The 23,636-nt window shown below is 49.0% G+C and overlaps 1 protein-coding gene across 5 annotated transcripts in view; it reads right to left on the reverse strand.

The window, feature by feature from the left end:
- Nucleotides 1-9,324: 9,324 nt before the first annotated feature.
- LOC123763956 (ADP-ribosylation factor-like protein 4C) overlaps nucleotides 9,325-23,636 on the reverse strand; it is an 81,122-nt gene continuing 66,810 nt past the window's right edge. For 2 of the 5 annotated variants that reach the window (XM_069329963.1, XM_045751305.2), the window contains exons 3-5: nucleotides 23,233-23,406; nucleotides 21,418-21,486; nucleotides 9,325-11,617 (exon numbers count right to left, since the gene is read on the reverse strand). In XM_069329963.1, coding sequence (XP_069186064.1) covers nucleotides 11,426-11,617; nucleotides 21,418-21,486; nucleotides 23,233-23,406 — 435 coding nt within the window. In that variant the 3' untranslated portion in view covers nucleotides 9,325-11,425. Of the gene's footprint in view, nucleotides 11,618-13,871; nucleotides 18,875-21,417; nucleotides 21,487-23,232; nucleotides 23,407-23,636 lie in introns of those variants that run through there. The other 3 variants (XR_011229437.1, XM_045751306.2, XR_011229436.1) reach the window with 3 other exon arrangements.

Here is a 23,636-nt window from a genome sequence, read left to right on the forward strand (position 1 = left end):
TAACAGTCCCCCAGTCAATCCCCCAATTAACAGTCCCCAGTCAATCCCCCAATTAACAGTCCCCAGTCAATCCCTCAATTAACAGTCCCCAGTCAATCCCCCAATTAACAGTCGACCAGCCAATGAACCATCAATCAACCATCAGTCTCTCAATGAGACAAGCGATCGTCGGTGGGAAGGGGGCTGTCTCTCCCCCTCATCCCCTCTTCTCTTCCCCTCCCTCCTTCCCTCTCTCTCCTTCCCTCTCCCTTCGTCCCCACAGTGCCATTTGGCACTCTTCGACGCCAATTTTGACCCGCCCATGTTATGCACGTACCCAACAGCAGTTACTGAGGAAAACAGGTTGAAGCTAGCAAGGCGTCTGGCCTCCAAAATCGGAAAGACTGACCAACATTTCCATTTATTGATATAAATTTTGTGATTAATGAATGTGAATTGAGAGTTTGATGACTGATAGATGGGTGAGTGAATGATAGATGGGAGGGAGGGTGGGGTGAGGCGGGAGCACTAAGAGGTGTGGCGCCACAAGATGTTGACTGAGTTTGTCTAAGGTTGCTTCCCAGACCCGAGACTTCTTCCTCCCTCTCTCTCTCTCTCTCTCTGTTGTGTTTGTTTCTCTTGATCTTACTGTTACTTCGTTTGTGTTATTGTCTCTTCTTCATTCCCTTGTGTTCCTGTTGTTCTCTGTTGCTGCCTCCATCCTCTCGTGTCCCTGTTGCTTCTCTCATCCTGTTATTGTTATCTCTGTGTTCTTGTTGAAGTGTTGAAGTCTCCACTTATTTCTGATTTACTGTTAAAGTGTATTTTTTCATCTCCATGTGTTGTATGACCCTGTGTACGACCTCTCCCAGCTGGTCGTGAGTCTGAGTGTACGACCCTGTGTACGACCTCTCCCAGCTGGTCGTGAGTCTCAGTGTACGACCCTGTGTACGACCACTCCCAGCTGGTCGTGAGTCTGAGTGTACGACCTCTCCCAGCTGGTCGTGTGTCTCAGTGTACGACCCTGTGTACGACCTCTCCCAGCTGGTCGTGTGTCTCAGTGTATTCCTTTTTTGTATGCTTCAATATGCGAAGTTTGCACCCATTTAGTTCCTTCCTCTCACACTCTCTCTCCTCTCTCCCTCACTCTCCCTACCTCATGCCCCTTCCTACCTCTCCCTCACTCCACACCTCTCACCTCCTCATACCCATCTGCAGCTCTCATTCATGTCATCGCCAGCGTCCCATTCATTCACTGAACACTATTCCTGCTCGTCGACCTTCACACACGCACACACCTCTTCATGCGTGTGAATTACTTCTCCCCATTCATCTCTGTATATGCCCCCCCCCTCCTTGCCTATATCACGAGGTCAGGCATTATAACAAGCGACATCAACCAGCCGGAGCTGGTGTAGGTCTGGCCGGAGACGGCAGGCTGTTAAGGGCGGGAACTGGTGGCCAGAGGGTGGCACGGTGGGCCGTGTGAGGCGGAGTTAGTTGTGTATGTGTGTGTGTGTGTGTGTGTGTGTGTGTGTGTGTGTGTGTGTGTGTGTGTGTGTGTGTGTGTGTGTGTGTGTGTGTGTGTGTGTGTGTGTGTGTGTGTGTGGTGCGGGGAGGAGCCACCGCTGGCCTACACCAGGGTTGAGTAATGGCTCAGCTCTTGGGAGTAATCTTTCTCTCAGTTCTCCTCGTTTGTCTTATTTTCCTACTTTTTGTCCTCTCACTTGTTTTCCTAGTCTTGGAATCCGCGTGTAATTTTATTCGTTTCGGCGGGGACAGGGAGCCTGTGTGGATGTATTCGTTTGGCTTGTAACAAGGTCTCTCCAAGGTCAGGATACTGACCTTCCGCAGGATGTAACCAAATAACAGTTCCCTGACTTCCCGGGTACCTGTTTACTATTAGGTGAACAGAAGCATTAGGTGAAAGGAAACGTGCCCAAAATTTTCTGTCCTGCCAGGAATCGAACCCGGTATTCCTGATGGTGAGTCGAGAACGAAAACAGCTGTGTGCATGTTCGCGTTTTTCTGGCTGCGAGGGGTTGAGCTCCGGCTCTTTGGTCCCGCCTCTCAGCGTTCCAATATACTTCTGGTTTTCGAATTACATTTTTTTATTGTTGCCGCCGGAGGCTGCTAGTTTATTGTGCACCCCATACCCATCCTGTGAGCGGTAGCGCACAAGCATTACAGAGGGCACAAAAGGTCTTTATCAGACCTTCATCTTACATTATTACATAAACAATTTCATCTATCCTTCACACCTTATAGATTACAATGTCAGCTAGTTACAGAGAATGTTCTATTACAAGAGCTACATATTTACAGTAAGTCATTATACATTAATGGTAGGTCTTATCGCTAATACATAATTGTTTGAGCAATGGAGTTATTACAGAGTCATAGGGGAGCTGCTGTTTATTATTAGTCTTCACAATACACTACTTGTTTCTTCATCTCATATGTGTGGAGGATTTCAGGTATTTTATCCTTAGTAATAAGATATGTTGCCATAGTCATATAGTGTGAGCTTAGGATTTATCTCTAAATGGTTCAATTTTACTACAAGTCCAAGATATAGTGTTGGAGTGTATGTCCCTGTCTTTGTCCACACACTTTACACTTTACTTCATCTAGTGCAGAGCTGATCCGTTCTTCAGAGCTTTGTGTGAGGTGTGTGTGACTCGTGCTGTGTGGACGTGTTGGTGTGTCGTGTGTACCTACCTCTTCCTTCCTGCCCTTCTCTACCAGGGAGGTGAGGTCTAGCTCTTTATGCCTCCTCCGCGGTACCGCCTCGCTTAGCGGTACTCTCCTAGTTGTGCTTGCGGGGGTTGAGCTTCGGCTCTTTGGTCCCGCCTCTCAATTGTCAATCAACTGGTGTACAGATTCCTGAGCCTACTGGGCTCTAGTCATATCTACATTTCAAACTGTGTATGGAGTCAGCCTCCACCACATTACTGCCTAATGCATTCCACCTGTTAACTATTCTGACATTGTACAAAGTTCTTTCTAACGTCCTCTGTGGCTCATTTGGGTACCCAGTCTCCACCTGTGTCCCCTTGTTCGTGTACCACCAGTGTTAAACAGTTTATCCTTATCTATCCTGTAAATTCCTGAGAATTTGACAGGTAGTGATCGTGTCTCCTCCTAACTCTGCTGTCTTCAGTGTCGTGAGGTTTAGTTCCAGTAATCTTTCTTCGTAGCTCAGTCCTCTCAGCTCGGGGACTAGCCTAGTGGCATACCTCTGAAACTTTCTAACTTCGTTTTGTGTTTGACTAGATGTGGACTCCATGCTGGAGCCGCATATTCCAGTATTGGTCTGACATATGTGGTATACAAGGTTCTGAAAGATTCCTTACACAAGTTTCTGAAAGCAGTTGTTGTTATGCTTTACCAGCCTTGCATACGCCGCTGATGCATTTACGTGCGCGTGTTTACTATTTGTATCTGCAGAATCGAGCTTGAACCCCGCCTTTCTCACCAATTTATTTTTCCCCTATTATGTCTACTACATATATTTAGCCCGTAGCCTACATGCAGCTGGGCTTAGATTAGGCTAACTCCCAGGTTCCTATTTACTGCTAGCTGAACATTTGTTTCTGCCTCTGCCGGGAATCGAACTCCGGCCCTTAGGACTACGACCCCACGAGCGCTGCCCACTCAGCCGTGAGACCCCAATGGTGTGTGTATCTCCTGACCACTCACGGGTCCTTCACCTCCCTTCTTGGAGACATTTTTTGCTGTGATTCGCCAGAGAGTCGCCGCCCTCACGCGCTTTTCTTTAGTTTCCCCGATGTCTGCTGCCGTTTTTTTTCTTAATTTTTGCGGCTCCAGTTGTCTGGTCTGTTTTTGTAATTATGGCGCCCTCGACATGGACACTTTGTTGATGTTGTTGTTGGTAGTTTGTTGTTGTTGATTGTGGTGATAGGGATGATGGTGCTAGTGGCGATGATGGTGTTAGTGGTGGTGTTAGTGGTGGTGTTATTGGTGGTGTTAGTGGTGGTGTTAGTGGTGGTGTTATTGGTGGTGCTAGTGGTGGTGTTAGTGGTGGTGTTAGTGGTGGTGCTAGTGGTGGTGCTAGTGGTGGTGTTATTGGTGGTGTTAGTGGTGGTGTTAGTGGTGGTGCTAGTGGTGGTGTTAGTGGTGGTGTTAGTGGTGGTGTTAGTGGTGGTGTTAGTGGTGGTGCTAGTGGTGGTGTTAGTGGTGGTGTTAGTGGTGGTGTTAGTGGTGGTGTTAGTGGTGGTGCTAGTAGTGGTGTTATTGGTGGTGCTAGTGGTTGTGTTAGTGATGGTGTTAGTGGTGGTGCTAGTAGTGGTGTTAGGTGGTGTTATTGGTGGTGTTATTGGTGGTGCTAGTGGTGGTTTTAGTGGTGGTGCTAGTGGTGGTGTTAGTGGTGGTGTTAGTGGTGGTGTTAGTGGTGGTGATAGTAGTAGTGGTGGTGTTAGTGATGGTGTTATTGGTGGTGCTAGTGGTGGTGTTATTGGTGGTGCTAGTGGTGGTGCTAGTGGTGGTGTTATTGGTGGTGTTATTGGTGGTGCTAGTGGTGGTTTTAGTGGTGGTGCTAGTGGTGGTGCTAGTGGTGGTGTTATTGGTGGTGTTATTGGTGGTGCTAGTGGTGGTTTTAGTGGTGGTGCTAGTGGTGGTGCTAGTGGTGGTGTTATTGGTGGTGTTATTGGTGGTGCTAGTGGTGGTGCTAGTAGTGATGCTAGTGGTGGTGGCGCTAATAGTCACATTAAACATTAACCTAGACAGTTGTGACGAGAGCCACAGCCAGGGCGGGAACGTGACCAAGGGCGCCTCACACTCTCAGATTCCTTTAAAAGAGTTCGCAAACTTATGTTAATCAGTGTAAACACGTCATATTTACTCGTGGATGTGTTGAGTCCAAGTTTACCAGCCATGACTTGTGCATATATGAACACCAGGCCCAGCAAAGGGAGAGAATACCCATTAATGGGGGGATAACCCCCTCCCCCCCTACCTAGATATTTGAAATGATCAGGGAATTACTCGCTCAAAGAGATGACGTCTTGACTGCCATTTTACATGCTACTGAAGTGGGATGTAGGTTACAGTGTGTGCTCCAGGCTGGGGCCTAAATCTCTTGATGTAAAACACTGAGGGAGTGTAAATAGCTATGTAAGTTTTGGGCATAATTAGTTTATATGAGTTCTCGTTCAAATTATCTTTTGATCGTCCTAATTTGATGGTATTTGTTTTATTAATATCAGCCCCCATGTCTCTGGTGGTGAGCTGGAAGCTGTTTGTGTCTCCCACAGCCACAACTGTAGTGATTGTTGTAAATCACTGATAAATATAGCTTCTGAATCTAAGACTCAATCTAGCTTAAACGGTATATAATTATATTTGCTGTTATTGTAACTTTTTGTTTTCAGTAGCTTGAACGTATCACCGGTAGCAATGTGGGGCTGCAGGGGGGGTGATGGGGCTGCAGGGGGGGGGGGGGGTGATGGGGCTGCAGGGGGGGGTGATGGGGCTGCAGGGGGGGGGGGGGTGATGGGGCTGCAGGGGGGGGGGGGGTGATGGGGCTGCAGGGGGGGGGGGGTGATGGGGCTGCAGGGGGGGGGGGGTGATGGGGCTGCAGGGGGGGGGGAAGAATGGTTTGGGTTGGGGAGGGGCGGCGGGAAATGGGGGGGGGAGGAGTATTGAGTTGTGTGGAAAAAGCTTGCCCAAGCCGACACAATCTCTGCAAGTCACCCCACTAAATGTATCCAAATCGAGAGATCTGTTGATGGGTTGTGAAAATGATCATCCTGACAGGGCGATGAGCAGCACGCGACCAGGAGTCTGCACGGGCAACCTCGGGCTGGATTATGAGGATATCATCAAGAATTCCACCTTCCTGGTGTGAACGACGCCTGATGATCGGACATTCATTATTTTATTTGGCCCTCGGAGTGCCAGTTGATTGGGCAGCGTCACTCATCCTGCGAGTGTACAACCACCCCCCCCCCCCCCCCCATCCAACCAATAGTTAGAAAATAGGTTGTTCTAAGTTGTTCATCCTGTCTTTTGAACCCAGACGCAGCTGAAACTTAACTGTTTCAAGTGAACAGACTGTAAAACAGAGGATTAAATCTGACAATCCTCAAGTTTACGTTATCATGCGGGTGTAAGGTGGAGGAATCTTTTAAAGACAATACCTATATTTGCACATGTAATAATGTAGTGTGAGAGATCATGACCCAGTTCTGGCTCTCAGGGTTTAACACACAGTGCCTCAGGATTGGGAGGTTCGTCACCTTCTGCCGCCTGCCACAGGTAACGACAGCCTAGCCTGAGCCTGGCAGCCACAGTGTCGCGCTGTCTGCTGCCCATGATAATAGGCGTCACATCTAAACAGGTGATTACTTCCTAGGCAGGTAATTTAGCTCCTAACAGACCTGAAAGTTTGGAGCATCATAGCTTTGACAAGAGAGATAGGAACACCTTCGTCTAATTCAGTTCCTTTTTTGTTATATGCTAATTTACCTGCAGTCCGTCATCTTGAGGAGTTACACTCGCGCGAGATGGCCTCCGTATAAAAGAGATACTAAACCCTTTATAATATTTGATCAAACAAACTGTTTCATCAAACATATTATTTAGGATTTCTCTGATAGTTTTATCTTGCAGAAGTTTCAAAGTGCCTAAGGGAAGGAAAGGGAACTATCAGGGGGGAGGGGGAGGGAGGGAGCGTCAACCCATTACTTCTATATAGCATTTGGAAGGGACCAGGATAAGGATTTGGGATGGGACGGAGGGAAGGAATGGTGCCCAACCACTTGGACGGTCGGGGATTGATCGCTGACCTGCATGAAGCAAGACCGTCGCTCTACCGTCCAGTTCAAGTGGTTGGGTTCCAAGTGCCTACCCTGGAAACACAAACCGAAACTGTCTCAATTTTCCGCTTGTTACAACTTGTAATAAAGTTGTTACATCTTGGCTTAACGTGTTTATGACGTATTAGAACGTTGTTACAACTTGCTATATTGGTTGTTATAATTGGTTAGGAGGGGTTAAAACTTGTTCGAACGTTGTACCAACGTCGTAGTTTCGATGTGTGTTTGGCGGGTAAGTACAAACGTTGAGTCACAGAAAAAGAATTCTTCGGCCTGTATTTTTTTTAGTAAACTTGTCTTACCAGGCTAAAGAAGGCCTCTCTGAGTGGGGGCCCAAAGTCCACTATTTTAATTAAATCAATACAGCCACTCACTTTTGTTATTATTATTTAGCCATGATTTTCACAAAGTTCATGTTAAAAGACATTCAACGCGTCCTATCTTCTATTTTTGTTATACTGATCTGACCGTGAGCATCTTACGCTGTCTTGCAGCACAAGTGTGCAAGTGGATTGATTAGGGGTCGAGCGCCTTCTTTCACTACCTTGTGTGATACATTGCCTGGCACCAACGCTTTTACTGTCCACTTGCTCTGTGTGCCCTGTTATTTCGCCCATTGTTATTAAGGGGTTCGGGTTCTACCCTCGGGTGAGGCCAGCGTGTGTCGAGGTTCGAACCTCGCGTCAGGGACAGAAACCGGTTTAATGAACCGTTGGCATTTCCCTAGAACACGACCATACGTCTGTTCCCCATTCAGGTCCAGAATTATTGCTTAGTGAACTGTACGATTAATCGACAAATAATAATAGTACGGTTAACACTAATAGAATCCTAAGTATAGGAACGAGGTCCAGTCGTCTAATCCGGAGTGGGATTCGAGCCCAGGTTGTTACTCCAGTGCTACACTGAATTCAGATTTTTTTTTACAAGTTATTCAATTTCAAGTCTCATTTCTTGCACAGTCAGAGTTCGATCCCCGATGGTCGAAGTGGATGAGTTCCCCTCCTTCATGCCCCAGCCACACAACTCTCCCAAGTGCTGTATACCCATACAGGCTTTAATATACGTACTCTGTACCAGCTAAGTCATGCCCTTCTTTACCCTTCTAAACACAATTATTATTAACACACGTACCTTGATGTGCGCGAGACCCAGCAGGTGTGAGGTCCAGGCGCCACCTGCCGGGGCACACACACATTAACGCCTTTCATTAAACCAACTCATCGTCAGGCGAAGTTCGTCCATCCAGCGGCCGACCCCGAAGACGCACTTATTAAGTTTAACTGCTTATTCAAAACCGGTAATTTCTCATATAAAAATTAACATTATTATATATTAGAATTAAACCAACATTTGGTTATATTAGTTGTTTAGGTTCTCTTGGCAATTATTTGTATTTTGCAGTGCGTGGGTGAAGCATATGCGGAGATTAGATCCGAACACAGGACGTCAACAAAGCACTGTTCGAGAAATTTTCGAACATCATTAGTTGTGAGTCGTGTGTAAACGTTCATTCGTTCATAAACAGGAGGTTTGGCGGCTGGATTAACGAGAACTTGGTCCTGTTTTTAATGAGGATAAGCTGAATTGTTTATGAGGACGAGCTGCATTATTTATTAGGAGTGTTGGTTCAGAGTTTCAGGTAGTTCATTAGTGGTGGCCTGAGTGCGCACGCGCATAATGGCGAGAACTATCTGGTAACTCCTGTTGTTGAGGTGTTTACACTCGACCCACGACCAATGGACCTTCCACGACTAACCAGGGGCCAGATTCACGAAGCCGTTACGCAAGTACTTACGAACGTGTACATCTTTCCTCAATCTTTGACAGCTTTGGTTACATTTATTAAACAGTTTACAAGCATGAAAACTTCTCAATCAACTGTTGTTATTGTTATAAACAGCCTCCTGGTGCTTTGGAGCTCATTAACTTTTTAATAACTGTAAACAAAGCCGCCAAAGATTGGGAAAAGATGTACAGGTTCGTAAGTGCTTGTGTAATTGCTTCGTGAATCTGGCCCCTGAGGTCCACGGCTAATATCCCAGTACGAAATTGGACGTGCTCAAGAGAAATTTAGACACGTTCCTGCTAGGAGTGCCGGACCAACCGGGTTCTAGTGGATATGCAGGCCTGCTGCCCATTCTAAGCATGCAACAGTCTGTTGAATCAAGTTATAACAAGTCGAACCTGGCCGGCCCCCATGGCCAGGCTTGGGGAGTAGAAGAACTCCCAGAACCCATTTCAGGTACACTCCAATTCAGTTAGACAAGCTATGAATGGCTAGTTTGCCACCTAGTGTAGGTGAGCGGCAGCTGGTCCGTCAGCAAACTCTCCCCCGTCTCCATAGTACAACACAGTTGTCATTCGTGTAGGTTATAAGCTTTTTGGCTGTGAATTCCATCTATGTGCGTAGGTAATTATAATCCTTATTCCTACTCTTCTAATGCACCAATTTCGTGACAAAACAACACGATTACACGAATCATGTACCAAACAAAAACACAAGACCATAATACTGTTTATTTTGAATTCCATACAACTCATACAGTCAGAAAAAAATAGAGACCTATACAAAGGCCTGAATATGTTAACAATTACATATTAAATATATAAAGTGAGGAACGACAAGTATATTTATACATGAAAAATAAATAATCAATAAGAACTCTTAATACTTCTAAAACTAACAGATTTGGCAATAATTTAACAGAGGAACAGAAGATCCTTGAGATTCTAAGGTTTGGGACCACCACTCCCGTGTCTCCAGTCCAGACGGAGACCCACACTCTATTTTTGACTTTGTTTAATCGTTGGAACAATCTTTTAAAGCTTAAAAAACGTTGTAGTTACGTGCTAGCTGGGGTCCTTTCTACACAAAACTCTACTTCTAACTTGCAAAAAATCTACGTCATGCACTAATTTAATTTTGTACGTGATGTGTGTGTGTACAGTTCAATGTGATGAGCTTACATCTGAAATGCAACAATGGCAGATATATTTTAGGTTTTGAACCTGCTACACTGCATATATATAATTCTGTAATTCCTAAGTCAATACTGTACAAGAATATATATTTCCACACCCTTCAGATACTTTTGATTAACTCACCACTCTACGGCCCCATGACATAATATTTGTACAGGATTTCTAAGGACAGCATGAGATGTTTTACCTCAGGTTTTCAGGAAGAGAATCCTCTACAGAATGCATTTTACCACAAGAACAGTCTGGCCGAGCCTCGAGACCGCCTCGGTCACAGCTTACGACCACCCTCGGCCACACCTTGGGACCACCCTCGGCCACACCTTGGGACCACCCTCGGCCACACCTTGGGACCACCCTCGGCCACACATTAAAACTACACCTTGGAGAATCCCCGCCTGGCTACTACTTTGTTTACATATGACGTCACCACAAGCTCCTGGAGAGTTGTGGAAGGAGGAACTCCCAACCGTCCCTGACACTCCTCAACATTAACCCTCAAATGTCTGTGGGTTTTTGTGACCTGTATTGTTGTGAGCAAATTAGAGAACGCGAGATATTCATGGTAACGTCTTGAAGCAGGTTCTGAGCGCCATTTTTTCAAGACTCGCGTAAACATCGTTCAAAAATTATCATACAAAGCTAAAACTCAAAAAAGGGCGCCAAGTGCAGGCTTGGCGCGAAAAATTTGAAGAGCGCAGTTCTGTAAGCATATTTATGACATTCTCTGAATATATGTGAGCATTTACACAATAGTGAAGAGTGTCCAGGATCTACAGCAAATAGATAAATTGAGGCTTTACAATCATAAAATGGACGTAGCTTGAAGTGGGTGATAGGGGCGTGTGGGTGGTTCGGTCTGACGGGGTCCCTGTGTCAAGCTTGACATGGGGGTTAAGACCTGGCCGGGGGGGGGGGGGGGGCCTCCTGCTGTACCCCCTTACACCAGCCTCTTGTGGTCATACATCACCTCCTCCAAAGTGTCTTCCGCAGCTTTTTGATTATACAAAAAAAACAAAATGTCCATAACAAAAAAGAAGAAAGCGCAGCGAAAATGAACTTTTTTTTGTTTTTGGTGCACAGAGAAAGGGAGGCATGAGACCGTGTGACCTGAGAGCACGTTGAGGGGTCCGTGTACTGCCTCACTCCCTGGCATCACCCCAGAGGACTCCCGAGCACTTCTTAGCTTACATAATATAATAAATCAAGTACATGGTATAATTCTCACACTCTGTAAATACTCGTATCGAAAAGCCTTGGTACAGCTGGTACAAATGTATGGTACAGCTTATACATATATCATGCAGACGATACAAGCATCACGAACTTCCTGTAAATTACGCGATCTCTTGTACCGCCGGTATTTACAGCTTGTAACAACACTCGGTCAGCTGTCAACAGCATAATTACACCTCGTATAATCCTGGCAGATAATGAGTTATCACACAAGTTTTGTGGCAGCCGAGGTGTGGTACCGTGCGGGTGTTACTGTGACAGATGAGGGCAGCTACACCCTGCACGACACCCCGTGTCTCCCCCTCAACCCTCCCCCTCAACCCATCTAGCAGCAACCTGGTGAAAAACCATTTCCCTTAGACCGGGAAAGTACTGCAGGTCGGTCGTGTTCAGCGCCACCGGTCCCTCTTCCGATAGTCCTGCCGGACCTTGTCGATGAGAGTCCTGAGGGTGGCCATGGCGTCGTCCAGTCCCTCTCCGGTGAGGGCGCAGACGGGAGCCACCGCCCACACCACGCCCATCGCCTCCCCTAGACCCAGGCTCGTGGCCACAGCCTGGGCGGAGCGGGCGTGGATCTGGTCCTGTGGGAGAGACGGAGGAGGAAGCAGGTGAGGCGGCTGTATACATTATGGAGCAAGATAGAGGGCAAGGAGGAGGAGGAGGAGGAGGGCGCGAGGTAATATTGGAGTTGACTGGTAAACACTGCAGGGAGGGCAAAGGCGGCCATCTTGCTGTGTTTAGTCTACAATATGAGCTCACTATTTACATTCCTAGTGGTCGAAGCATGCTGAGATTGCTCAATATAGCTATATTCTCTCTCTCTCTCTCCTCTCTCTCTCTCTCTCTCTCTCTCTCTCTCTCTCTCTCTCTCTCTCTCTCTCTCTCTCTCTCTCTCTCTCTCTCTCTCTCTCTCTCTCTCTCTCTTCCCCTTGACTATCAAAGGATTCATAAAACAAGTAATTTGATACCTTGTGTACAAGTCGAAGGACAAGAGCCACTAACTTACATACCAATATCACTTACAAGTTTTCTATGCGTGGTACTTAAAGAGACTAATTGTCTTCTAAACCTTAACATAATGAAAACTTCAAAATATTGTATACAACAAACGTGAGACTAACTCTCGAGTATGAAGCTGGAATGTAGTATATCTCGAGTATGTATGGAATCCCCACTTGAAGAAATATGAACTACAAAAACTGGATAAAATATAAAGATATACAACAAAGCTGGTCCAGGAATTGAGAGGAATGAGCTACAGTGAATATTAAGAACACTAAATGACAGGAATAAGAGGGGGACATGATAACAACGTACAAAATTCTCAGTGAAATCGAATAAATGGACGAAGAAACAATATTCCAAATGGTTAATAACAAAACGATGGAGCATCGATGTCAATTCGAAGCGTAAACGGGCCGCAGAGAGGTTAGTTAATTAATGTATTCTTAAGAATAAAAGATGAATATGAATGATACAGATAACAATAGTTGTCGAAGCGACATTTATACACAGTTTCAAAGGTAAGATGATGAATTCTATGAAGGCGGGGCTTAGGAGCTAGGATTCGCCCATCAAGCACAAGTGAGTATACATTGAAAATTCAGAGATAGGTGTACTACACAGGTGTACCAACCACCTCACAGGTGTACCAACCATCCCACAGGTGTACCAACCACCCCACAGGTGTACCAACTACCCCACAGGTGTATCAACCACCCCACAGGTGTACCAACCACCCCCACAGGTGTACCAACCACCCCACAGGTGTACCAACTACCCCACAGGTGTACCAACCACCCCACTTGACAAATGTTACACCACAGACGGCCTTAGAGGCTAAGGAGCGGGAAAATGTTTAAGGAAAAGGGCGAAGGATGACTGGGCGAGGGTGGGAGGGACACCGGACCCGTCTGACATTAACTGTTCCCCTCCCACAGTGGTGCCCACACCTCTCCCACGCCAACCTTGCTGCCCGCCCCTGGCTGCCTGGCGCCTCTATACTTGTTGTCCCGAGGCTTTGTGCTTGCCACAAACACACACACACACACACACATATATACCTCTAAAATTGTTAGAGGAATTGACAGGGTAGATAAAGATAAGCTGTTTAACACGGGCGGTACACGAACAAGGGGACACAGGTGGAGACTGGGTACCCACATGAGCCACAGGGACGTTAGAAAGAACTTTTTCAGTGTCAGAGTAGTTAGTAAATGGAATGCATTAGGCAGTGATGTGGTGGAGGCTGATTCCATACACAGTTTCAAGTGTAGATATGATAAGAGCCCAATAGGCTCAGGAATCTGTACACCAGTTGATTGACAGTTGAGAGGCGGGACCAAAGAGCCAGAGCTCAGCCCCGGCATGCACTACTTGGTGAGTACATACTCTGTTTCTTTCTCTCCTCTCTCTCTCTGTCCCTCTGTCTGTCTCTCTCTCTCTCTCTCTCTCTCTCTCTCTCTCTCTCTCTCTCTCTCTCTCTCTCTCTCTCTCTCTCTCTCTCTCTCTCTCTCTCCCACGTGTAGGGTAACCGACTGCCTCCAATTCGTCAACTACCAACCGACGATCTCCCACACACACACACATGCTTAACTCCCCCCCCCCTCCCATCTTCCCCTCCCCGTACTTTAACTGCCAGTCACACCCCTCACCCCCCCCCCTCCCCATCTCTCACTCCCCCTCCCTCCACCAACACCCCTCAAAGGACGTCTCCTGCAGCACGCCCCTGGAGGGCGCTCCCTCACGCCCACCCCAGCAACTTATCGAAGCTGAGAATGCCATTGAAAAGTGTACAGGAACCTGGCTGCTGACGTCACGTCAAGGAACACGAACCTGTTTGGCACAACACATTGATGATAGAGAGGAGCGTCTTGGGAGACGTGGGTGTTGACCTCGGGGAGGGTAATAAGCGCCCCCACCAGGCAAAGGTCAGCCAATTAGCGAGGAGAGCCACGAGAGGTCAACAGTTATACTGCCAGTTGGCAGTTAAGGCGCGCGCTCTTGTTGTTGTTGTTGTTGTTGTTGTGTTCTTGCTACAGTCAGTTTAGTTGTGTTTGCCTCGTCGTTCTTTGATCTTCAAAGTGGAAACAAATGTGCTTGTGCATGTTAATGGCTTTCTTGGTGGTGGTTAAGGTAGTGATTAATGATGTTAGTGGATGGTTGTTGAAGTATAGTGATCGGTAATAGTGGTATTATTAGACAATAGCGGTAATTCAGACAATTTCTTTATGCGTGATATCCAAACCCCTGTAAATATAACTTTTTTTTTTTTTTTTTTTTTTATTTTTACATGCAAGCATGCGTATAATGTACAAGAAAAACAGAACAAATATAACAGAACAAAAGTACAAAGCACACATATGTACAAGGACAAAGGAACAAATCAATAGAAGACCAGCCAGAAGGGCCGACCACAAAACAAAAATGCATATACAAACAATACACAATTAGTAACACAGTGTAAGACAAACATAAGGGAAAACCCCAGGACAAAATGCACACAAAACAAGCCTGCTAACACCTCAAATACATACAGAGAGGCGAGAAACATACAAGAATAAGGACAATAACAATAAAGAAAACAGATCCGCCATAACAAACGGAAGGCAAAACAGAAAGAGCACACGCCAACAGCCTGAAGGGCACACAATATGACAAACAAGCGCGCACGACATCCATAACCGAACACACAAACGCATAGGAACCGCACACCCCCCCACCAGCCATACAAAAAAACCCACAAAACAAACCGGAGCACGCAGGAACCGGGAAACAATACCCACCCCACCCACTCACATACACACCCCACAACCAGGCAACACAAAATACATAGAAATCACTTGCGAGGAACATCGGAAGAAACGTACTTCTCCGGGAACAGCTCACAAGGATATTTCGACTTCTAAGCTTCCCAGACGAGATCTTCAAGGTCGGTAGGGTTTTTGATCCCCCGCGCTCGAGCGGGTATCATAAACTCAGGAACATCGATATCTGGCGGCATCGGCCAATGCCTAAGGTCACTGACGCAAGTCGCATAACGAGGCTGGGGAGCGCCAACCACGCCCTTCGAGGAAGCAGACGACACCAGAGAAGCGGACGAGGGACGCCGAGCCTGCCACGCCTTCGCCATCGGAGCAGGTGGCGGACGCTGAGACGATAGCACTTCCACGGATACCGCAGGAGACACGGAAGGAACTGCAGGAAACGGAAGAGGCGGCAAGACCGCTGCCGAGGAAACGGGTAACGAGGAAGGGGCCACAGAACATCCAGAGCGAGCATCCTTTCTCAACATCACCACCAGGCCACCCCGCTCACCACCAACTACAGCAGGGGGAACCACCGCCCACGAAGAACCGGAGCCATCCGACGCAGGCAACGCACCTGAAGCAGGACCCTCGGACACCGGACCAGAAGTGGAGGCCGAAACGCCGGCACCGGCATCCTCAGGCAAGTGTACCTCCGCCACCACCGTAGTGTGCACCACATCCGGAGCCACGCCACCGTCAACGGAAGGACGACACTCGTCGAATTCGCCAACATCAGCCCACACAGAAGAACGCCGGGAACGCTTAGGCTCGGGCCGCACATCATCAGACCCGGAGGCAGACTCAGCGACCCGCGCAGCACCAACCGAGCGAACCGACGCACGCCGCAGCACGGCAGCCTCCTCAACCACACGGGGCACCAGGCCAGGCACAGGAGGGAATTCCGGATCCACCTCATCTCCCAGCACAGCCGGGACAGACGGCGAGGGTGCAGGGACCGGGACAGACACAGCAGAGGAAGAACTGGAAGACGAGGGGACCGAGCAAACGGCAAGCGGAAGAGGCACAGGGACATCAGCCGGAGCACTAGGCGAGGACCCAACCTCTGGAAGAGAAGCGGCAACAACAGGGGGCGCAACAGGCGGAGCAACAGCTGCTACAGAGGGCACCTCCTCAGCCGAAGAGACGTCCATACCCACCGAATCATCCCCCACAGGAAGGGGCGGAAAATCCTCCTCACTGAAGAGGTTCACTGGTGCAACAGGAGGCGCAGAACAGTCAGCAGCCTGATGGCCCAAAAGACCACAACGATAACACGTCCGCGGCTGACGGGCGTAAAACACCCGAACGTTGAACCCCATAAGGCGCACAGAGGACGGAATATCCGCCCGGAGTCTCATGCCCAGGGTGCGAATGTTAGACCTCACACCCTTAAGAGGACTAGAAGACACCACGTTCACTCTCACACTAACAACTGCGCCAAACCGCCCGAAATACCGCCGTAGCAGAGCCTCTGGAAACTCCAAGGGAGCCCCATGCACACTGATGTAAGTAAGTGCACCACTTCTATCCGAGAGGGTGACAGTGCCCGCACCATCCGGCAGGGGCAGTGTCCGCCCCTCGTATCGCCGGAGAAAATCGCGATACGCCGCCTCCTCTGCAAACTTCACAATGGCCCTACGGGCCGTTACCAACTCGACCCCATAAATCGCAAACACAGGGACAGAGAGCAGTTCACAAGCCAGGGCAATCTCCGGGCAACCAGCCCGCACAGAGAACTCTAGTCCCACAGACTGAGCCCGGACGACTGGGGGTAGAGGGACCCCCATCGTAACGCCACGTCAGCACAGGCGAGCAGACACACACCCGCCCCCAACCGGCCGAAACGGGCAAACAACACCAAACTGCTGGAGCGCCGATTCAACACGTCTGCCCCGCACCGAAGCTAGGGCCAGACCTTTATGGCTTTCTTGGTGGTGGTTAAGGTAGTGATTAGTGATGTTAGTGGATGGTTGTTGAAGTATAGTGATCGGTAATAGTGGTATTATTAGACAATAGCGGTAATTCAGACAATTTCTTTATGCGTGATATCCAAACCCCTGTAAATATAACTGATATCAACACGAGCGTACTAGACTTTTGAAAGAGAAATTGAAAACATGCCCATGCACTCGACCCCGGGTCCAGATTTGTGGAATTCAATATTTATAAAGAAATGCAAAGTGCCGGTAGCACAGGCACTCAGTATAGTGTGGAGGAAGAGCTTGGACACGGGGGAGATACCAGATGCGCTTAAAGCAGCAGACATTGCCCCTCTACACAAGGGAGGGAGCAAAGCATTGGCAAAGAATTATAGACCACTTGCACTAACGTCACACATCATAAAAGTATTTGAGAGAGTGATTAGGAGTCAGGTCACCAGTTTCATGGAGACCAATGACCTTCACAACCCAGGCCAACATGGATTTCGAGCGGGAAGATCGTGCCTCTCACAGCTACTTGAGCACTACGACAAAGTCACTGAGGCATTAGAAGAAAAACAAAATGCTGATGTGATATACACGGACTTCGCAAAGGCTTTCGATAAATGTGACCATGGAGTGATAGCACACAAAATGAGGTCAATGGGAATAACCGGTAAAGTTGGACGCTGGATACTCAAGTTTTCTGTCGAACAGAACACAAAGAGTAACAGTCAACCAGATAAAATCGAGTCCGAGCGCAGTTAAAAGCTCTGTACCTCAGGGTACAGTCCTTGCACCACTGCTTTTCCTTATTCTCATATCAGATATAGACAAAAATACAAGTCACAGCTTCGTATCATCCTTTGCAGATGACACAAAAATCAGTATGAAAATTACCTCGGATGATGACATTGAAAAACTTCAAGTTGATATTAATAAAGTTTTCGACTGGGCATCAGAAAATAACATGATGTTTAACAGTGATAAATTCCAGGTACTCAGGTATGGTAAAAATGAGGGCCTTAAACATAATACAGAGTACAAAACACAATCAAATGTACCCATAGTAGAAAAACAACATGTCCAGGATTTGGGAATAATGATGTCCGACGACCTAACGTTTAAGGAGCATAACCAAGAAAATATTGCGTCATCCAGAAAAATGATCGGATGGATTACGAGAACTTTCAAATCCAGGATCCCATCACAATGGTTGTACTCTTCAAGTAACTTGTGTTGTACCGTCTTGAGTACTGCTCAGTACTCACTTCCCCCCTTCAGAGCAGGAGGGAGGAAATACAGAGAGGGAGGAAATAGAGGGAGGGAGGAAATACAGAGAACATATATGGCACGCATAGACGAGATAAAGCACCTAAATTATAGGGATCGTCTCAAAGCCCTCCAAATGTACTCTCTAGAAAGAAGACGCGAGAGACATCAAATAATATACACATGGAAGATACTGGAGGGCCAAGTACCAAATCTATTCAGTAAAATAACAACGTACTTGAGTGAACGATATGGAAGAAAAGGCAGAAGAGAACCAGTGAAGAGCAGAGGTGCCATAGGAACAATCAGAGAACACTGTATAAACATCAGAGGTCCGCGGTTGTTCAACGTCCTCCCAGCAAGCATAAGAAATATTGCCGGAACAACCGTGGACATCTTCAAGAGGAAACTAGATTGTTTCCTCCAAGGAGTGCCGGACCAACCGGGCTGTGGTGGGTATGTGGGCCTGCGGGCCGCTCCAAGCAACAGCCTGGTGGACCAAACTCTCACAAGTCAAGCTTCGCCCCGGGCTTAGGGAGTAGAAGAACTCCCAGAACCCCATCAAGCAGGTAGGTGGTTGTTATAGTGGTGTTGGTGGAGGACAAGTGACTGTTGTAACAGCCTAATTGTGGTGGTGGTGGTGGTGGTGGTTGTGCCACCACCACCACCACCTACTCTCCTGCATATTCCTGAGTCACCCATGAACCTTCCCCACACTTGTATAATGGTGCTGACAGATCAAGTGCACCGCCCACACCCGCCCTCTACAGCACCGCCCACACCCGCCCTCTACAGCGCCGCCCACACCCGCCCTCTACAGCGCCGCCCACACCCGCCCTCTACAGCGCCGCCCACACCCCGCCCTCTACAGCGCCGCCCACACCCGCCCTCTACAGCACCGCCCACACCCCGCCCTCTACAGCGCCGCCCACACCCGCCCTCTACAGCGCCGCCCACACCCCGCCCTCTACAGCACCGCCCACACCCCGCCCTCTACAGCGCCGCCCACACCCCGCCCTCTACAGCGCCGCCCACACCCGCCCTCTACAGCACCGCCCACACCCGCCCTCTACAGCGCCGCCCACACCCGCCCTCTACAGCACCGCCCACACCCCGCCCTCTACAGCGCCGCCCACACCCCGCCCTCCACAGCGCCGCCCACACCCGCCCTCTACAGCACCGCCCACACCCGCCCTGTACAGCACCGCCTCACACCCCGCCCTCTACAGCACCGCCTCACACCCGCCCTCTACAGCGCCGCCCACACCCGCCCTCTACAGCACCGCCCACACCCGTCCTCTACAGCGCCGCCCACACCCGCCCTCTACAGCACCGCCTCACACCCGCCCTCTACAGCGCCGCCCACACCCGCCCTCTACAGCACGTAGAGGGGCGGGAGAGTGGGGCGGCAGGAGGTGCCCCCAACATGCCCTACGTCCTGTCATGGCGTGTGTGTACTGAAGGCACTCACATTATCCTATATATCAACCCCGTCTCTGCCACATCCGCCCACCGCCACACACACGCCCCGCCCGTCTGCCCACCACCACCACCCACTCTATAATCACCCACCTACTCCACCATCACCCACTCCCTACTCCCATACACCCACTGACAATCCACTCACCTATCTGCCCCCACCTTGAGCACTCCCAGAGTGACTCCCCCCCCCCAGCTATCCACAGGACCCGTTACCCTTCAGATCATCCCTCCCTCCCTCCTGTAGCAATGCGCCCTTCCCCAAGGACAAGGGTGGTGGCCAAGACATGGGGGCAGGCGGAGTCCTATGCCCACTCCTACAGCAGCTGAAAAGGACATGTCACTCATCCTAAATTTCAATAACTTTATCAGACGTATGTAAGACATGAGAGAGAAGGGGGGGGGAGGAACTTTGCATGTCTCCTTGTGTATCATTCCTCTCTCTCTCTCTCTCTCTCTCTCTCTCTCTCTCTCTCTCTCTCTCTCTCTCTTGAGAAGTCAGACTTGTGAGAGGTGTTGGTAGTGTGGTTATCTTGAGGTTATCTTGAGATGATTTCGGGGCTTTTTAGTGTCCCCGCGGCCCGGTCCTCGACCAGGCCTCCACCCCCAGGAAGCAGCCCGTGACAGCTGACTAACACCCAGGTACCTATTTTACTGCTAGGTAACAGGGGCATAGGGTGAAAGAAACTCTGCTCATTGTTTCTCGCCGGCGCCTGGGATCGAACCCAGGATCACAAGTCCAGCGTGCTGTCCGCTCGGCCAAGCGGCTCTCGGTCGTGCTGGTCCCTCCAGGAGGGTGATACAAGGAAGCTTATAACGAGGTATTATCATTCTGAGGTTCGGTATTCCCACTCCTGACGCGCTAGTTAAGTCATTTATCATGCAAATGAGTGACAGACGTCAGAAAGAACTTGTTCAGTGTTAGAGCTGTCAGTAAGTGGAACAGGTTGGGCGCAGAAGTCGTTAAACTTAATACTTGATGCAAAAGTTTCAAATCAAATATGATGAAAACGTGAGAAAAGACTCATTGTATTAATCTAAAAACGTTCGGAAGGCGGGGCCAGGAGCCTACCTCAACCCCGCTAGCATATCTAAGTGAGTACATCTGAGTAAGTACTCATCTTTTTCCAGACGAAGCTGGAAAAAGTTCAGAGGTATGCCACTAGGCTAGTCCCAGAACTAAGAGGCATGAGTTACGAGGAAAGGCTGAGGGAACTGCATGCACCTCACGTCGCTGGAAGACAGAAGAGCTCGGGGAGATATGATCACCACGTACAAAATTCTCAGGGGAATTGACAGAGTAGACAAGGATGGATTATTTAACACGGGTGGTACACGGACAAGGGGACACAGGTGGAAGTCGAATACCCAAATGAACCACAGAGACATTAGAAAGAACTTTTTTCTGACAGAGTAGTTAGTAAATGGAATTTATTAGGCAGTGATGTGGTGGAGACAGACTCCATACACAGTTTCAAATGTAGATATGACAAGAGCTCGAGAACCTCAGGAATCTTTACACCAATTGATTGATGGTTGAGAGGACCAAAGAGCCAAAGCTCAATCCCCGCAAGCACAACTAGGTGAGTACGCACCTTTTCTCTCTTTCTACCCAACCACTTGGACTGGACGGTAAAGCGATGGTCTCGCTTCATGCAGGTCGGCGTTCAATCCCCGACCGTCCAAGTGGTTGGGCACCAATCCTTCCCTCCGCCCCATCCCAAATCCTTATCCTGACCCCTTCCCAGTGCTATATAGTCGTAATGGCTTGGTGTTTTCCCCTCATAATTCCCTCCCCCTCCCTCTCCTCTCCTCTCCCTCCCCCTCCCCCTCCCCCTCCCTCTCCCTCTCCCTCTCCGTGGCCAGCTGTGTGAGGGAGCGTGGCGAGGCTGGAGGACTAACCTGGAAGTTTGCCAGGACGAGGAGAGGCGGTGTTGGGACGCTCAGCTGGACGGAGGAGGCGCGCGACTTCTGTATGGGGGAGAGACACGGACACATTACTACAACTACGGCCTCACCATAGTCCGTGCTGCTTGCAACGTTTTGTTCCAAGTAGCAGACCTTAAACAACAACAACAACATTACTACACTCACCCCCAACATGTCTTATCTCATCAGGCCTCCTCCACCGGGTACACAAGTTCGAGCCCATTTCAGTCTCTTAATATTTGATCATATTTACACCAATTTACAAGGGAAAATTTACAGGCATTTATATATATTTTATATAATTCTCAGTAAACCAATTTTCCATATCATCACAGAGAATAAGGCGTAAACCCCAAATGTTAACCGGGTTAAGCCTAGCTCTTCTCGTGAACACATCCACAAGGGCCGTGATGAGGGTTCGAACCTACATCTGAGAGACTCCCAGACGCGCCTTAGTCTAGCTCTTCTCTACAGACGGAGCCTGGAACCCACACTCCAGCTCCAAAGATGTTTGTCTTGTAAGCGTGTTTGTCTGGGCAGGACTCCATCTTGACCTTGTTCTCTGGGTTTGCTACTCCTGTTGGTCCACCTCCCTGATGTTACTGGGAGGTCACGTGTGTTGGTGGGAGGTCACGTGTGTTGGTGGGAGGTCACGTGTGTTGGTGGGAGGTCACGTGTGTTGGTGGGAGGTCACGTGTGTTGGTGGGAGGTCACGTGTGTTGGTGGGAGGTCACGTGTGTTGGTGGGAGGTCACGTGTGTTGGTGGGAGGTCACGTGTGTTGGTGGGAGGTCACGTGTGTTGGTGGGAGGTCACGTGTGTTGGTGGGAGGTCACGTGTGTTGGTGGGGTGGGGGGGAAATGACACGTTAAATAATTTCACTTGAACAAGGAATGGCTGACATCTTGCTTAATATGGACACCTGCGGAGTTACTCAACATTATACAACTATTAGTAGTTTTATTAGCATATTATTAGTATAGCTAACTATATCAGTGAGATATAGTTAGCCTATCACCCTAGCTAGCTTATCACCCTAGCTAGTTAGCCTATCACCCTAGCTAGTTAGCCTATTACCCTAGCTAGTTAGCCTATCACCCTAGCTAGCTAGACTACACCCTAGCTATGACACTACACCATAACTACATCCCAGCTATGACATCCCTAACTACGTCCTAGTTGACACTACACGCTAACTATTACCCAGCTATGACACTACACCCCTAACTACCGCCTAAGTATACCATTCCACCGTAACTATGCCAAAGCTATGCTCCACTACACCCTAAGGCGTCCTAGCCATGACACTACACCTAACAAACACTATAATTCTACAACATAGCTATAAACACCAACTTCACCCAAGTTGTCACCCCACATCCCCCCCCCTAACTACAGATGAGCACCAACAACACACCCGCGCTCAGCCCCACCTCTCAACACCTATGCAACGGCAACCTGCGACAAGTGTATTCCCCCCCCCCCCCCCCCCCAGCCGGTCCTGGAGGTGACGAGGTGCCAGTCGTCTCAAGACTGTGTTCCACCCGCTGGCCTAAGCCTGCGGGATGACACACCCAAGCCTGTTTTTCCGGGATTATGCGTCCTCAAGAACCGGTTCCAGGGGTCGAGGCTAAGAGGACTAGAGAACCAGTCCTGCTGCCAAGACGGCGTTGGTCATCAAGTCGAGGTATAATAACACTTGCGGTAAACTACGAGACCAAAGATGTGTATTCTGTAAACCGTGCAAAAGGTAGACTTTTGTTTAACAAGTGTTGGAGGTCTTCTCTCACCTTGAGGACTCTGGCCAACTCGACCCTGGCTTCCTCCATCATGTCGCCCAGGGAGGCGGAGTCGACGACGAAGACGATGCCGTCGGTGGCGCGGGTGTAGGAGGACCACAGAGGCCGGAGACGCTCCCCGCCGCCCACGTCCCAACACGACCACCGGAACCCTCCGCCCCACACCTGACAACATGGACTCTTCAGTACATCACTCAACTATTATATATATTTCAGAGAGAGAGAGAGAGAGAGAGAGAGAGAGAGAGAGAGAGAGAGAGAGAGAGAGAGAGAGAGAGAGAGAGAGAGAGAGAGAGAGAGTGTGTGTGTGTGTGTGTGTGTGTGTGAAGGTAGGGAGGTCAGGTCAGTCATGTGTGGAGAGGGAGAGTGGTCAGCCCGCGGGAGTGGTGGCCACG

This window comes from Procambarus clarkii, chromosome 23 (genome assembly GCF_040958095.1).
Source record: "Procambarus clarkii isolate CNS0578487 chromosome 23, FALCON_Pclarkii_2.0, whole genome shotgun sequence".
Classification (NCBI taxonomy): Eukaryota; Metazoa; Arthropoda; class Malacostraca; order Decapoda; family Cambaridae; genus Procambarus; species Procambarus clarkii.